The sequence below is a fragment of the Apis cerana genome, linkage group LG11, assembly GCF_029169275.1.
Source record: "Apis cerana isolate GH-2021 linkage group LG11, AcerK_1.0, whole genome shotgun sequence".
NCBI classification, from domain to species: Eukaryota; Metazoa; Arthropoda; class Insecta; order Hymenoptera; family Apidae; genus Apis; species Apis cerana.
The window spans coordinates 8,043,363-8,060,597 of NC_083862.1; the positions used below are offsets into that span (position 1 = coordinate 8,043,363).

The window sequence follows — 17,235 nt, forward strand, 5'->3', positions numbered from 1 at the left end:
CTACAAGGCATGTCGGACGCCAAAATGTCCTAGTAAATGTACGTATCGCTCTTTGTCTGCTGACCCTCCTACGAACAAACATTTAGATACAATTGTTATGTATATGACAGCGTCGTGCATCATTATGATTGCAAATAGCAAGGGACACCGCTCGACTCTCGACTCTTTAAAATTTTCCTACGATTCTCTTTTGCAAGAGCGAATCGATAATTATCAACAATGTATTTAGAAAATTTATCAGAAGATGGATAATACACAATGTATGAAAAATCGTGATAGAAATTTAAAAAGTTAAAATAAATCGTTTCGTGAAAATCTTATATTGAACATTGGTGGATATTAAATTTCTGTTTATCTTTATTGAATAATTAATATTCAAAATTTTTTAATTACTCGATAAAGGTAAATAAAAAATTTAAAGGTTTTCACGCTTATCCATATTTAATTTATTAACGCTATATTCAATGTAGATTTTTATAAAACAATTTATTTAAATTTTTACGTTTTTTCGAGAAAGATTTTGCAATGTTATTTTTTATATATTGGATAATTGATATTTTGATAAAACGCATGAAAATTTGCAAAATTTTATGAGGAATTTGTATGCAAAAATTTTTCATCCATTTGCAAAAATTTGTAATATTCGTGTAAACATAATGCCACTGACATTCACCAGAAAAATTCCTCTGTGAGAATATTTGTTTTATATATCGTATATAATTTATCTGTTTCATTTATGTGAGATTTTCTTTTTTGTTTTTAATTTTTTTTTTCTTTGAATACAATTTCAACTCAATTAAGATACTTACCAATAATGTTGCTGTCGATACGAGAAATAAAAGATAAAAATGGTAATTATTGAAATCATAAAATGGCAAGCTCGAAAGCGTATGCGACAAAAAAAAAGCAAACAGGTAACAAAATACACACAAAAACAAAGGCAGACGAAAAAAGCGATTGCATTGCACAAAAAAATATCAAATTTAAAAAAGAATCAAAGAATCATATTGTAAAAGTACAATATAACATAAACCAATTATTTTTGAAAATAAAATTAACTTTTCCTACCTTTAATGTTGCAAAATCAAGAATCCAAATGATATTTAACAAAATTATCCGATAATTCATAATAACTTAAATTTATTTTTAATAACAATGAAAATATTTAGTTTTGTTTGTCTTAAGTTCGAAGATTAATTTTTCAACGATACTTTAATGGTAACATTAATTAAGAATTCACGCTGTAGATTATAAATGTTGGAAAATTTTTTACTATTTGCTATTTCAAATACATATTTAATAAATTTGATAATATTAATAAATTTAAACCAATTTATATCGAACCGTTTATTTTAGATATTATATTAAATATACTTTCCCTTAATTAATTCTTTTGCATCTATGCACGAGATATTCCGATGATTAATTTTATTTATCAAATATCATATTATTCATTAATTACACAATCATTATACAATAATTCATCAATTTTTACACATTTGATTTCAAAACCTGATTTCCACGAGATATCTCTTATCTCGATAAGAAAATACGTCAAACAAAGGTATCTCCTTTATTTTAGAAATCCAGATTACATCACGAGATATCTCCTCGCCTACAGATGCAAAAGAGTTAAAATTCCATAATTTGAAAATTTAATTGATAAAATTTATACGCAAATTTCATATTTACGTCCTCTATAAAACACATAGTTACATATACAACACAGTTTCTTTTGAATTCTGAGAATCAAAAATTTGAGAAATATTCGGGTGTGATCGACTTCGGTATAACACTCTCGTGTTATTTCTGAACTCGGACTATACACAAGTGAGCAATTGACTTCGGATCGAGTTTATCACTTTCAATAACCAGATCCATAATTAACAGTCTTCTCGAACCAATCAAGTCCAATTTCATTTCTAACTCTCATTAATGTAAATAGCATCATTTTCCCTCTATCATGGAAAATTATCCCGACAATCTTAATTGGCAATGCAGAAATACCAATATCCTATCCGATCATATTCGATCCCATCCGATCTCACCCGAATCGTAACCATATTCCAATGCTTCACCCACAGCGTGAATCCAGCCTACACAAATCTACCTCCCCTACTTCGACTGACCTTTTAGACATCGATCTCCTGACCGACGTCCCGGAAGTGCAGCTCGGCGTACTGCATTATCGTAGGCGCGGACGGCGATCTTCCATCGCCCAAATTCGACGACAGTCTCTTCGACTTGTTCCTGTTCTTCGTGTCCCCTGTATCCGCGTAATGCGTAGCGCTCTCGGCCGGGCAACGATTCGACGATTGCCGTTCCCATATCTGTTGGCGGGAGCTCGGATTCGTTCTGTGATAATCGGTGGGACACTCCGCGATGTCGTCCTCGTAATAATGGGGATAAGAGATTTTGTACGTCTCGGGTATGCCGAGCTCCTGGACCTGGTGGAAACTCGTCTCGCAGGAGGGGGCGCTCGTGTACGTTTCCGTCCTCCTCGAGGATATATCCGGCCGCCTCTGCTTCTGCTTCCTCTCGCTACTACGCTTGTGCTTCCTGTATTTCTGGCCCCGATCGCTCGACCGGTTCGCCGCGTGGCGGCGCTGCGGCTGCCTCGCGGGATCGTGGTTCGCGTAATTCTGCTGGTCCTCGGCCGCCGCCGTCATTGGCATCACGTGATTCTCGTTGTGCTGTTGCGCGAATGTTGGGGGCCGGCTGTTCGCGTGCACGTACGAGATCTGTAAGGGGCTAACTATCGAGGAATGATAGAGGCTGCGCGTTAGTGGCAGTGTTAGTTGGCTGGAACTGTTGCTCGGTAACGGGTAGCTGTACTGCTGCATCTCCTGCCTGTGTTGTTGCTGGTAGTGTTCTTTGTAGTTGTAGAGGCTGTCGGTCTGCAACAGGCACGGTTAGTCGCTGGGGGGATACGCCCGTCGGGATAGGTGTCGTTAATGCCGGTTATCGCGGTATCGGAGGCTGGAGGCGAAATGTTATTTCGTCTTTTGATCGCGATTTCGAATAATTACGGCTCGCAGGGAGGGATGATCGGTCGATTGCTCGAAAACGCCCGATTTCGCTCGGATTCCTCGTGGATTCGATAACGTTATTGCCATGGATTATTTATTTATTTATTTTTTTGGTAATAGCGATACCGTGAATTTTGAAAAACTTTTCAAATTCGATTAATTTGATTGAAAATGAATAAAAATTATTTTAAGCTCGAACGAATTTTTTTTCTGAATTTCTTCATTATTATATCCTAAATCAATTGGATTTGTTCGATTTGTGAGCAAACAGGACGAGAATATCATGGGAGGTATTGATCGTATCGACAGATAACATTCGAATGGAGAAGTTTTCATGCCATTATTATTTATTTCACGTGTCATCACGCTTCAAGATCTACAAACAATGTGTCTATCATGTATGATTAATAATATTGATTTTCGAGTCGCTATGACATGCTTAAAAAAGATACGTCCATCATATTTGATCGACACGCGAGTCAACTTGTTAAGACTATCTAAAAGTAAAATCCATTTAAATATTTTATGTTCTCTTCATATCTTTTCATATTCTTTTTTCAAAGATTGACAATATCTCTCGACGAGAGTGAACTCGTATCATTTCTTTCTCAAACTATTTGTAAATTGAATCACTTTCTGAAAAACTGGTGAATTTATTCCAATATTCAGAGAGAAAATATATATATATATATATCTTTAGCTTTACTCGACGATCAAATCTCCTTCATTAAATCTAATTTTCTCTCAAAATTTTATTTCGGTGAAAATAGGACGGTGACCATCGATCGGAATTCCCCTGAACCACGGAAACGTAAATCCAACGCGCGCATACTTACGCAGCAATCCGGAGAATGAGCGAAACATCGTTATCGCGGTACTTTCTCGTCGAAAGTACTCGTTATAACATGGTGGGATCGTTTGAAGCTCGCGTCGCATCTTGAAAAGAATTTTCTTCCCTTTTCGCCCGCGATAAGCGACTTTGCGAGCCGTATCCGCGTTTCTACGGTACCAGCTTCCACCGGACGAGCCGAGTAAATATCTCTTTACAGTCTCTTTAAAACAATACTTGGCTCGGTGCAAAAGAGACGTTTTCAAAAAAACGAAACGGGATGAAAGGTAACGAAAACGAAAGAAAAAAAAGAGGATATAGAAGGAAGAGAGAGAGAGCTTTCGCCCTTAAAAAGATTCGAGAAATAATATTTCACCTCCTTCCCCCTCCCCCTCCTCTTTTTTCTTTTTTACGAATCGGGTTGAAAAGCTTGGCGGCAAGCAGAATTGTGTTGTCCAGAAATGAGTTGTGTGCGTGTGCGTGTGTATCGGTTATCGTCGATGGCACGACTGTGTGTGTGTATGTGTGTGTGTGTGTGGAAACTTACTTGATAAGCGGCCGACATACACAAGGACGGTCGCTACATAGGTGGCCAGATCCAGCTTAGCAGGGAAAATATGATTTCCGATTATAACTGGGCAACTCCGGCAACTCTACCTCCTATTTGCTCGAAGCTGCTGTTTTATATCTATTGCGGAAACGTAAATCGTACTCATGCAGTAGGTGCGAGAGATGCTAATTATTAGAAACTGGTGCTTAAAGGACAGGATTTACACTTTGGCCTCCCCTCTCGAATCACGTTGCTGCCTCTTACGTTGGAGCAATCCCTCCGTCTCGTCTTCCCACCACCTAAGAATCGTCTCGTCTCGACGATCGCAGGAAAGGTGGATAATTCGGTGGAAAATAGCTGTGGTTGCGCATTGACGGTAATTAACAAGTTCGACAAGTTGTATTTCGTTGTAAATTGAACTTGAAAAAATTGTTTAAACCGAAAACTTGTAAATAATCGAAATCTTCTATTTCCGATCGGCCGACAAACATTCCCCGATGAAAAATGGAAACGTCCCTAAATAAACCTCGGAAAAACATGCTGCTTATCAACCGAACCGAACATTACGCGAGTAAAAGAAAGAAGTAGCCGGGGAAGGGAGCAAGAACGAGAAGAGAGATTCGTTCCATCGATCGATCACCCTGAAACAAGCGATCAATCCCACCTCTTCTCCTCTTCAGTTGAGAACCGCAAGAAACGCCCCCCACCTTTCATGGAGAGGCAGCAACGTTCTTCCTCTTCGAGGCCAATGGCCAATAATACGGGTATACGAGAAGGGGCACGAGCGTGTGGACAAACCTTGGCTCCATCGAGCAACAACGAGGTGTTTTTCGCCGGGAAAACGGGAGTGGGAACGTTTTGATACGTGTGCTTCGAGGGATCGGTCCTCTTGCACTTCCTTGGCGCAGGCACAGGTGGCGGCTTCTGGGACCGTTTCTCGATCTCTCCTTTATTCTCCTCCTCCTCCTCCTCCTCCTCGTCCTTGGACTGATCTCGGCCCCGACTCGCCGACAAAGTCGAGGGCGTACCCGATGATCTGACGATCGACGTTATCGTGCTCGCGCTTCCTGCCTTGTGCGGGCACTTGTATATAGGAATGGCGTAAAGCTGATACTTCCTGTGAAGCTGCGCGTTCTCGCGGCACAATCTGAGCGAGTAGAATTGGGAACGCTTGTTCTTCCTTCGTCGCGGCTTCAAGCTGTTGTACCTCAACACGGGCGAATTGTTCCTGGGCACGTTGTAGTCGCTATAGTGGGGGCCTAGATGGCTCCTTGTCGACTCGTAACCGGAACTGGCGTCGCAGAGCGACACAGTTCTGCTGGGCGGCCGCGAGGGGCACGGCGAGCTCGGCACGGAGCGGTGATGATGATGATGATGGTGGTGGTGGTGGTGGTGCAACGTGCCATGCAAAGCCGAAACTCGGGCAAACATAGGGGAAACCAACTAAAACAAAAGACAACCGGCCGCTACTTATGCTCCATCCCTCTTTCCACTCCAATCCAAGTTAATTCGTTTTGGAAATAGGATTTTTTCCCACCCCCTTTTTTCGTACGGATGTTTACGAGAAAATATGTTTTTTATGTAATGTTTTATGGAACGTTTGTATATGGATGTTTGTGAAATTCGAATTTGTAAAGTTCGAGGGTATTTTATTTATTTTTATTATTGTATGTATCTTTTTTTTTTTTGTTTCTTTTTGATTGGCAATTTGTGGTTTGTATTGGTTTTATATTATCGATCGATGGGGTAGAAATCAAAGGAAATATTGTCATTAGAAAAAGAATCGATGCTACGGAGTAAATAAGTTTATGTAATTCTGTATATTAAATATATATTGTATATAATTATATATCAATTTGAGATAATCATTTTAATATAATTGGAGTGAAAAGAATTGAAACCCTTCGGACGGTTCAGTGCTGAGAAAAATGTAAAACAATTTTTAATCAATGTTCTATTAGAAATAAATTTGCAATAAAATTGAAAATATCAACGATTCGATAAATCAAACGATTTTATCGCGGCGTTTATCCACGTTTTACTTCAAATATTATGATCTCGAATTTCAGAAATGAAATCGAATATCGAAAGTATCGTTAAAACGTTACAATTCTTCATTTGTTTCGCATTTAACGAAATGCCAGAAAGGAAATATCGGTGAAAATAAGATAAATAATACAAAGTAGCTATTGTTAATCTTCGTATTTAATTTCGAATAACACCAAACACGATCGAAAGTTTCTACGCGGAAAATAGGCGAGAAATTTATGCTATCATCCGTTGAAATAAATCTTCCTCGAATGAATTGTTCCTATTTTAAACGTGCAAAATGCTTCTGTACATATCTCTAAATAAATAATTTTCGATACACGCACTGAACAATTGAACCTTTGGGTTTCGTGAAAATCGTCAAATTGCAGCCAGTTCATTGCCTCGAAAAAAGGAAATATGGACGTATATTTTTTGAAATGAACGAAGAACTCTTATTTCTTCTCCATATAAAATTCGACGAATCAAATTATTAAAATTACTTTAACGTAAAAATATGAGAACGAGATGAGAATTCTGAAAATTCTTTTTGATTCCAATTTTCAAACACGAGATATAAATAATTTTACGAATTTTGAACTGCAATCATTTTAAAAATCTTCTTCAAATTCTAAAATTGTTGCAAAAATTATAGAATTATCATAACAGATTTTAAAGAATTCATAGTTAAAATAACGGAATATATTTTCTTTCGTTAAACTTTATCATCTCTTTAGAAATACAATCTCTAATTAACATACATAATCGACAAAAAAATATATCAAAAAAAGAATATAAATTATACCAAACTATAATCTCACTATCCATTCGTTTATCGTCATAAAACTGGAGATAGAGATACTCATTCGTAACAGAGATCGTTTTCTGTCCAAAAAAATTCGTTCACCAACCATTGGCCGAGCTATTGTCGCTCGAAATGTCAACTAGCGCCGTGCAAGCAAACAGGCGAAACGGGCAAACTGGCTGCAGAATGAGATCCGGTCATCGAGAAGGCTATTGTCGCGTTTGCTTCATTTCAATCTGAGCGGGCAACAAAAATTGTCAGTCGGTTCCAGGCTCTTCCAAGATCAACGGGCGAATAAAAAGCGAGAGAGAGAGAAAAAAAAAAGAAAGAAAGAACAAAAAGGAAACAAGCTGCTCTATAGCTGCTCCACTCTGTTCTCGATCATTCCACTTACCTGGTTACGTTGATTCCAATGCCGATGCTGAACAATTAATCGTCACAATCGTAACAATCCATAGAGAATCCAAAAAAGAAAAAAAAATCGATCGATATATAAAAGATTCTTATTCACAAAAAGAAAACTTCCATTCCCCTGATGATTTTCTATTATACAAACCGTGAATTAAAATCTTCGTTGTAACTGATAATAAGCATTGAAACAACGATGCAATATAAGAAAAAAGAAAAATATCAAGCTTCAAAGAATTAACAACATAGTTTTTTTTCGATAAATCGACTGAAGAAAATGATAGAGCTATTACACAAGAGAGAGGGAGAGAGGGAAAGGATCGCGTGAAAAGATTCGCGAGTAAATTTGTTGGAACGAGGAGGAACAGTGGGTGTTGGACGGTGATCGGAGAATTAATATGTTATCTCTCTGTGTAATTTTGACACGGCCTCGATGCGCAATATCGATCAATCCGCCGCGTCGATGACGATTTATGACGGCCACGACTCGTTTCCCGTTTACCAACGGACGTCGGCGTGACGGGCCCGTGGTTTGCACGGATTCGCCTGAATATCCATTCATTAACCCTTCACGCTTCTGCTACATGGAGAGAGAGAGGCCGTTGCTTTATCGACGCCACCATCGGGGATCTCGCCATCCCCGAACGAATTTCACGGTTTTAGGCGGTTGATTCTCGGCGCGAAAAGTTTCCGGGACTTTTTAGCTTGGAATGTTTTGTTAACCGTCGCGATTGAGTGGTTCCAGTTGAATAAATTAAGAGGCGTTAAATACATTGCACTTTTATTTATTTTTTGGATCGATCTTTTATAGTCGCTGCTGGTGAAACGTGTTCTGCTTGCATTTTATGATGGAATTAATTAACATGGTAGTATAATAATGGTAATAATTGGAGATAAGATTTTGGAAAGGATCGATTCATTTGAAATTAAATAGTTATTGGGAAATTACAATACGATGTTTGTTTTATGTAAAAAATATTAAATTTTACGTCACGTTCGTTCAAAACGAATACTTCGACGGTGAAAAACTTTGAAGACGTAAAGTTTGCATGGTGTGTAACTCAATTTTAACTTTATGATTTAATTTGATTAATTTTATAACGACACGAAAGTCTTGAAACTAGGGCAAATCGTGCTCCTCTCTAGAAAATAGGGATGAAACAAGTATGTCTTGTAAAACAATGAAAATTATCTTGCAATCTTAAATTGCAATCCTTTTCTAATTACGAATACAATGAAGACATTTTATATAATTTACTCGTAATTAAACGTAGGAAAATTAAAAAAGTAATTTAACCCGGCCTGCTATTCGAATTTTTCTTTTGTTAAATTGACATGCTGAAGTTAAATGGCATGGTAAATGCAATTATGTATATTAACAATCTCGTTTGTCGTGCATTTAATCCACTCAACTCCTTCCATCGGTATCCTCAAAAGAACAAAGAGCGGTTTATGTTTTTTATGTTAGTGGGTTAATTTAAAGAGTAAATTAAGGCGCATTGTTTCAGAGGGATTACTCGTAAAAATTGAAAAGAACCGTGTTATAAAATGATTACGACGCGATGACGCCCCATACTCGTGCCAATTTAATTTTTAATTAAAAAAAAAAAAAAAAAAAAAAAAAAAAAATCCCAAAAGGATATCTTTGCTCGATTAAACTCGATTAATCGATCGTGAAATCTCATTTTCCTACCGAATTTTTCATTTCTCCCCAAAACCAATCTCTCCTTTTATCCCTCCATTTTCCCCCAACGAAACTATACTCCAATTCCAACAAATTCCGCCAAACTACCTCCCCCATAAAATACCTCGCAACATCGATTCCCACTTTATCTCTTATCTCAAAAACTCTTCCTCTCAACTTTGTAGCCGCTTGTTCCAAAGGAGCCGCAATTAACTCCCTTCACCCCGCTCGAGTCGAACAACCCTTGCACATTCAGTCGCCGCAGTCTAATACCTTCCCAATGCACTCAATTATCGAGCAACGTTAATCGTCGACACGTATCGGTTTGTTAATGGAGAAGGGTTGGTTGCAACAAACAACAACAGATCCGCTTGCAAAAGGTCAAACGCGGGTAAAAGAGGCGCAATGCAACAACAGGTTACAGATGGAGGAGGAGGAGGAGGAGGAGGTTACAGTTGGTCGATCAGGTAAGGCACGCAATTATTGAAATGGATGGACGACCACCGAGGAAGGACGGAATGGGGAGGAAGGGTTGAAGCATCGTAGCGGCCGTCGAAAGGGCTTTGAAGGGCGCTCGATGCCGCGTTGCATCTTTAATCAGCCATCGTGGCAATTCCATGGCGTAATCACAGGAGGGCCGGCTCGGTAACGTGAGATGCAAATTGGCCAACATTTATCGACTCGCTGATTATTTAGCGTCTCTAGGAAATTGATCCTCCTGGCTGGCTGGTTCAAAGGTGTCAAGATGGATGATAATGCCCACCCGTTGTCATCATCCGTTAACCGCTTCCCTAACCACACGTTGCGTACACACGCATGGAAATTTTAGAGGATTTGCTGGAATGATCCGATTCCCCGTTTGTGAGAAATGATTTGACCGGTGGAATATTAGAAAGTTATATACGAATTGTTTATAATACATTTTTTAAGATAAATTTACCCGCTTATAATTTATTTACCTCGTTTTCCTCGTAGAAATCGTGGATAAAATCGGGTTTATAGAAAAAAAAAAAAAAAACTACATCTCAAACTTTAACGCGCATTAAAGAAGAAAATTTAAAGAACACGTTCTTTTAAAATTCTAAAATTAATTCTTCCAAGATTTAGCTTTATACTTTTCTCAAATTTCCTGCTTGAAAAATAAAGAAATATAATTCGAAGGTGAGAAGGATCCAGATAAGAGATAAATCAAAATCCAGCAGAAAATTCTCGAGGACGAAGATGAACAACTCGTTTAGACGATCGTGATATCCGTGTGTCCGGTTTCGTTGATGAAAACTTCGCGGGCTAATTATTTCCTCCTCTGACATTTTTCCCTCGCCTCCCACCCCGCTAGTTTCACCCTCAATCGGAACAATAACGCTTCTTCCTTGACGTGATCACGGCCCCAGAAGTTTCGCTCGTTTCCATTTCCGAAATTAGGGGCGTTCTCCACCCCTATCGGGGGGCGAAGAGGGAACTTTTATTCATTGTTATCCACTCTTTGATGTCGAAAGTGGACGACGAAGCGCGTTGCCAGTTTCCAGTTAAACGTTTCCCCTGGCAAAACACAGGCGAAAACTGCGATGAACGCTCGTCGAACGACGAGCTTTTTTTTTAGCTCGAAGCTGCTTTGCAATTCCAATGGAGAGAGAAAGAGAGCAATACTTTTCGAATTATTAGGTTGAAAGGTTTATCCCTCCCCTCCCCCTTCGTTTTCTATGAGGTTTCATTCGTTGAATAATTTTGTTGATTTTTGTTTTAACGAGCGTAGACGATCGTATACGGTTTTTCTCGGGCGAAACAGGATGAATTTTTCGGATGGTTGGATATTTTTTGACGTTTCCAGCTTTCTTGTTTATCCGTTCGCACAGTTTGTGGACAAATGTTTCCGCTATACGTGATATCGATGACTTTTTTTTGTGCCGAGGAAAAATTGTATAGCATTCTCATGCGAATTATACCGAGTGTTTTCGATCAACGTTTTATATTTTATCACTTTTCGATTCGAAAATTGAAGTTGAAATGTAAATTATAGGTATTACGAGGTTTGAAGGGTGATTTTTAGCTTCGTCTAAAGATTCGACGATAATAATTAAATTATTTTTATCCAAATTACAAGCCACTTGTCTCGTGACCGGCAAAATTGTACAATTTCGTATTTTAATTTTGTGCTGGTTGAATATACGATGAGCATCACTTACTATTATATTATAATTCACATTCACAAACGGAAATTTACGCAACATAAAATTACCATTATCATAATACAGATGGCAAATACCGTCAGAAAATAATGGAGAAGCAAGTATTATCAAATAAACAATCTTCTTTAATGTTCTTTCAAAATATATGCAACGTAATCATACGTATCTTTCTTATATCTCCGTTTGCCAGAACTTTCGTTTACAACATCTAATAAAAAGAATCAAAAGAGAAATCATTGAATAACACAATAAATAATTTTTCTAACTTAGTTAATTTTCCGCTTTTTTAATTAGGATGAAAAACACGGGCAATGCACAATTAAACATCCCGTGCATTGTCGTTCAGAAGAGATCACATAATAAAACGAGATGGATCGAGAAGGAAAGAATTATTTCTTAATGAAGCAAAGGCTACCCTCGTTTCAAATTAACCCTTTAATAATTAAGACCGGCATCCACTTTCTTCTTCTTTTAATTCACCCCCATATTAGTCCAAGGCGAAACGTAAACAGGCCAGCCAATTAAAATCGGTGGATCGTCGATGAATAAATTCGACCGTAACACCCCTCTATACGATGTTATTTACGTTTTGGGGATTAATCCGTCCCCTATTATTCTATTACACCCGCATTGCGCGTGTGAAATGTTTTGGAGAATGTTTGTCAACGATGGTAATTATAAACGAAGACCGCAGAAGGGAGGGTACAACTCGTTTTGTTGATTTTCCGATTTTCATGCCACTTAGCGGTCGAGTGGGAGTATTTTAACGCGACGTGGAATTATGTTTCACGGGATTGGAATTATTCTGGTGTTCGCGTATCGATATATGTGTTACAGTATCCTTTTTTCCTTCATCGATCAAATATTCTTGGTTTATGGTTCTTTTTTTCGAGTTTAACCTTTAAGGAAAATTGCGATAACGTTATAATTCCATTGCAGTTATAATATCTGAGTTTTAGAATCATTGAATATATAGTTTGAATGAGATATATAATGTACGATTGGATATTTCAATTTCAGTCCACGCGTTTATCTTAAGGGAACTGTTCCAGAATTCAGATTTCTATTCTCGATTAAAATGAAAACATTTACCCATTATCTTTTCCTGTTACAAGGATTCTGATTCGAATTCCTTTCTTTCTCTTTGATTCATTTATGATATTTTAAGTGCGAGCTTTAGTGAGAAGGATAAAATAAGAAGAGAGTTTGATCATTTTTTTTCCGAGGGGAGGAGCTTGAATTAAAAAGATAGTTGAAATTTTCTTCCAACTTCCGATTGAAGAAAAAAAGAAAAAAAGAGGGAAGGAGATTTTAAATTTTTCATTTAAAAATTTCTTCCAATATCTTGAGAAATCTCAAGAAAATTTAGGAAAATTTTGAAAGTGGCAGGAAAAATTAAAAATTAAAAAAGTTCTTTAAAATTAAATTAGATTTAAGATAGTGGCTATCTTTGAGATTTATGAAAATAAATATAAAAAAATAATTCTTCAACTGTAAAAAAAAATTGAAAAATAAAAAGCTAGAAAAGAAAAAAGTGTCTCATCACTGGTAAATCTTACGGATGATTTGTAAAAAAAAAAAAAAAAGCATTACAGGTTTATCCCATCTATCCGCCATTTATCCCATTTATCTCTATCCGCTGATAACTTTGATCATTTTGAGCATGAACTCTTCCCAGCGGACCAATTCAATTTGCTTTTCGTCATATCGAGCATCAGCCCTCAAAGAGTAAAAGGAAATCCAAGGGCCATCAGGCAGAAGAAAATGGCGTCAACAATTCCCAAACGAATACCTTCTGAATTTTTCTCTCGTCGTCTAAAAAAAAATATTCTTGAATCACTTTTGAAATAAATTTCGATCGAAAAAAATCAATTAGGGGATAATTTGCATTGTCGAGAGAATACATCGAAACTGACAATGTTTGCAATATTTCGATGTAATAAATTTTATATCGAAATGTTATATCGGAAAAATATTTGACGAAATAGAGATACTGATTTTAGTATAATTTTAAATATTGATAAATTTGGATAAATTAGAATATTACATTTTTGATTCTCATTTAAATTCTACATTGTTGCAACAAACATTGTGGAAAATATAGTTTTGGATAAATTTTAGAATTTGTAGAAATTTTGAACAGAGCAGAGATGATCAATTTTGAACACGATTCGAGTCGTGACGAACTAAAAAAAAAAAGGAAAGACTTGTTTCAGCTCGATTTTAAAATGCCATCGATTTTACATTAACACTGTTAATTCATGGCCGTGTCGAAAGATACATAGATTACTACATTCGAGCACGTAATATAAAACTTTTTAAATATGACAAATCGAATAAGTGTTCCGGTTATAATTACAAAGTAGTCGTTTAAATACGATAAATTATAGAAACGTTTCGTTCGAGGTAATTAGCGTATGTTAATTTGCTCTGACATTCATATTTTCTGTACACACAATATAGTATTAATCATTTGTTCTTATAATCTGTATTTATGTAATGTTTTTATTTGTTACAAATATGATCGTAACGTTAAATGTGACGAATATTCTGGAGGAGAATTTTTCCATCAATTTTTATATTTACAATAATTTATATTTTGCGTTTAAATGATTGATAATTTGATAAATGAAATTTATTGAATTTATCGGATCATTTAATTTTTTGACAGAGATAAATTTGTCAAGGATAAAAATGAATTATTTATTACATTGTGTCTTTATATTTGTTAAAAATATTTCATCCAATTTGTTTTTTAATAATATACGATTAAAAAGATATCATAACAATTCACAAATAACTTTAACATTTTCTTAAGGATTTAAGGATAGAAAGAAAAATAAATTTTAATCTTTCGTGCAAATAGTGTCATAATTCAAAAAAGAAAAAGAAAAAGAAAAAGAAAAAGAAAAAGAAAAAGAAAGTCGGACGAATTGCTGTATCCAAACGAAGAATCGAGAAAAATTCAACATTTCATCTCTCGCGAGATCTCGATACGATTTTTATCCCCAAATCCTTTATAATCCATTAAATATTCGAGAAGGCGTAGATAAATGCGGATTATCTATTTTTCGTCTCTCGTGTAACGAGAGTGATTTTATTCTTTGAATATTTTTTTTTTTTTTGCTTCTTTTTCCCTATCAAATATTAAATCACTTATTTCCATCTACAACGTGACCTACATTGCTGTTCAGAATATTCCGAATATTTGCTTAATTTCTTGCATATTGTAATTCAACTATGAAATATAATAAATTATGAATAATCGTATTTTATTTCAATAATATGAATAAATGATTCATAATCAAATCTTATGAAACCATTTTCTTTCTTAATCCTTTTCATTTTATTTATTTTATTTCTAGAATCCAAATATATATACTTGACATGTCAGGTATAAATTAATAGTTTAACAAACCAAAAACGACGAGTTAGAAGCACCAATTATAGAAAATTTTAAAATCTTAATTTGAAAAGGAAAAAATTTCAAAATGTCTTCGAATAAAAACTATTTGAATTAGATAAAATAAACTACCTTAAACTCGTCCAATTATCCCGTTTCAGACTGTTTAATATAGTCGTACGATTTTTCATCAATTCCAAAGACAAAACAAAAATAAATATCTAAAAATATCGATCGAAGCTTATTCGTTAAATTATTCGCACACATTTTCGACTCTCCAAAAATGTCCTAGACAAACGTAAGTATTTTTATCCTCCCTCTAAAACTAATAATCCGCATCAATTTCATCATCGCGTTTGGACCAGGCAAACAATAATCAGCGTTATCATAGCACGAAGTCGGAAAACTGGGTATTGCTTGGCTTTCAAATAAATAAACATTTGTGCACGCGTGATGTAACCGCCGATCGATAGTTTACGCGTTAATCTGTCGCGGACGGTCGAACGGGTTGATGAAATATGGAATCGAACGAGAGCAGAGGAGTAAAAGCTTCTGGGACCGAGAAGATACTCGACAAAGGGGCCTCCCTTCTTGCCTCTTCGCGCTCTCCTCTCCTGTCTCCTCTCCTGCAATTATCTTGGACAGGAGTCTGTGCTTCCGATATGGCCATTAATGGGACATTTGGTTAAATAAGAGAGAATTAACCCCACCTTTGTCGCAGACGCCATGAACTTACGACTCGAAGGGTGGAGGAGGCCATTGGCGCGATTTTGCCCTCGTTCTTGATCTGCACGAATCTTAATGCGAATTTGCGTTTTTTTTCTTTTTGGAACGAATAATCTTAATCTAATTATAGTACATAAAAATCTCAATTCTTAATTTTATAATCCAAGTACTCTTTTCTTCTGCCATAAGAGTCTACTTCTTTTTTAATTAATTTTAAATTTTATAATTTTATAATAAATCTAACGCGTAATTATTGACGATATTCTATTCCTTCCTTAGGATCTTAACAATATATTTCGATAAGCCGAGTTCTTAAAATATGTATCTACGTTTCTGTTGACCAGATGGCGTTGGCTTGTTCGGACGACACCTCGGTCGAGTTTATTATTTAATAAACGTGAAATCGATCTACCTTGGCCGTTGCTGGTCGATTTAGTTTCGTTGTGAACGACTGCGTGCCACGGAGTTGACAGTTTAAAGTATTAACACGCGCAACGACGCGAGGAATTTAAGGGTTTCGGGGGGATCGAAAAAGGTCAGAACGTTACCACGTTACAATATTAAAATTGCCCTCTGCTGGCGACTCCGCTGAATTATTCCCCGTTTAATCTTCCTGGCCCGTTCCGCTTTAATGGAGGATATGCCGGCTATGCTCGGTTTTTAATTATTGGTCCTATCGGGGCACGAGCGGAATTTTTTAATGCCGCGTCTTAAGATATTTACGTAAACGGGAGATATTAAACCGATTTCATTTTCTTCCTGTTGTTAATGCCTCTTTAAAACTTTCGTGAAGCATGAAATGACAAACAAAAATATTTTCAAGTAATAAATACGACGTAAATATTCTATCCAAGTATAAATAATTCTCGATCGATTTCAAGATTCATAAGAATTTTATTTGCCTGTAACTGAACAATAATAATTCATCGTGATGTTTATTAACAAAATTATACTTAATTTAATGTACAAAAATACACTATATTCTTATTGCGTGTATTTAATTACCTTCAAAATATTGTGATGACACAATTTATTTCTCTTCCACCGGTTAAATATCAGATACAATTTTAAATTTCCGACAATTTCAATCGAATCTCTTGGTATTCTTTCAGCACCAGAAATTGCTTCTAATCTTTCCCGCAAGAGGGACAATTGGATAGAGGTATAAGTTGAAAATCAGTGAACAATTTCCAACGACTCTCCGGTGCTCGAAGCCACTCTTCCGGGCACAAAGTGCAGTACATCGCGTTTCCTTCTGAGCTCCGTGTTTCCGGTGTTCTCCCCGAGTTTGGAAAAGAGGGTCAGCACTCCACTTCAGCCCTTTATAATGCGATTATTTCACGCTGACTTTCCTCGGTCGCGCGTTTCGCGGTCGAGGGCCGCTCGAGTATAGCCTCGGTTGTTCCTGATATTTTCGACCCCCGTCTTTTTTCTCTCCCCCCTCCCTCCGTTTTTGCCCTCGAACCGAATTGTAAGAGTAAATATACTCGCGTACAATTCTTGGAATTTTTTTTTTTTTTTGGACGATCTTGTTTAATTCTCCTCGTAACTTTCTTGACCCAGTTTTATCACGCCTTTTTACTTTAT

At 36.5% G+C, this 17,235-nt stretch overlaps 1 protein-coding gene across 14 annotated transcripts in view; it reads right to left on the bottom strand.

Annotated features, from left to right (window-relative positions):
* Positions 1 to 17,235, bottom strand: part of LOC108002344 (hemicentin-2) — a 349,141-nt gene continuing 331,906 nt past the window's right edge. For 8 of the 14 annotated variants that reach the window (XM_017063971.3, XM_017063972.3, XM_028669010.2 and 5 more), the window contains 2 exons: positions 5,207 to 5,851; positions 1,124 to 2,897 (listed from right to left, as the gene is read on the bottom strand). In XM_017063971.3, the coding sequence (XP_016919460.2) occupies positions 2,133 to 2,897; positions 5,207 to 5,851 (1,410 nt within the window). In that variant the 3' untranslated portion in view covers positions 1,124 to 2,132. Of the gene's footprint in view, positions 69 to 1,123; positions 2,898 to 3,146; positions 4,547 to 5,206; positions 5,852 to 17,235 lie in introns of those variants that run through there. The other 6 variants (XM_062081671.1, XM_062081669.1, XM_017063973.3 and 3 more) reach the window with 3 other exon arrangements.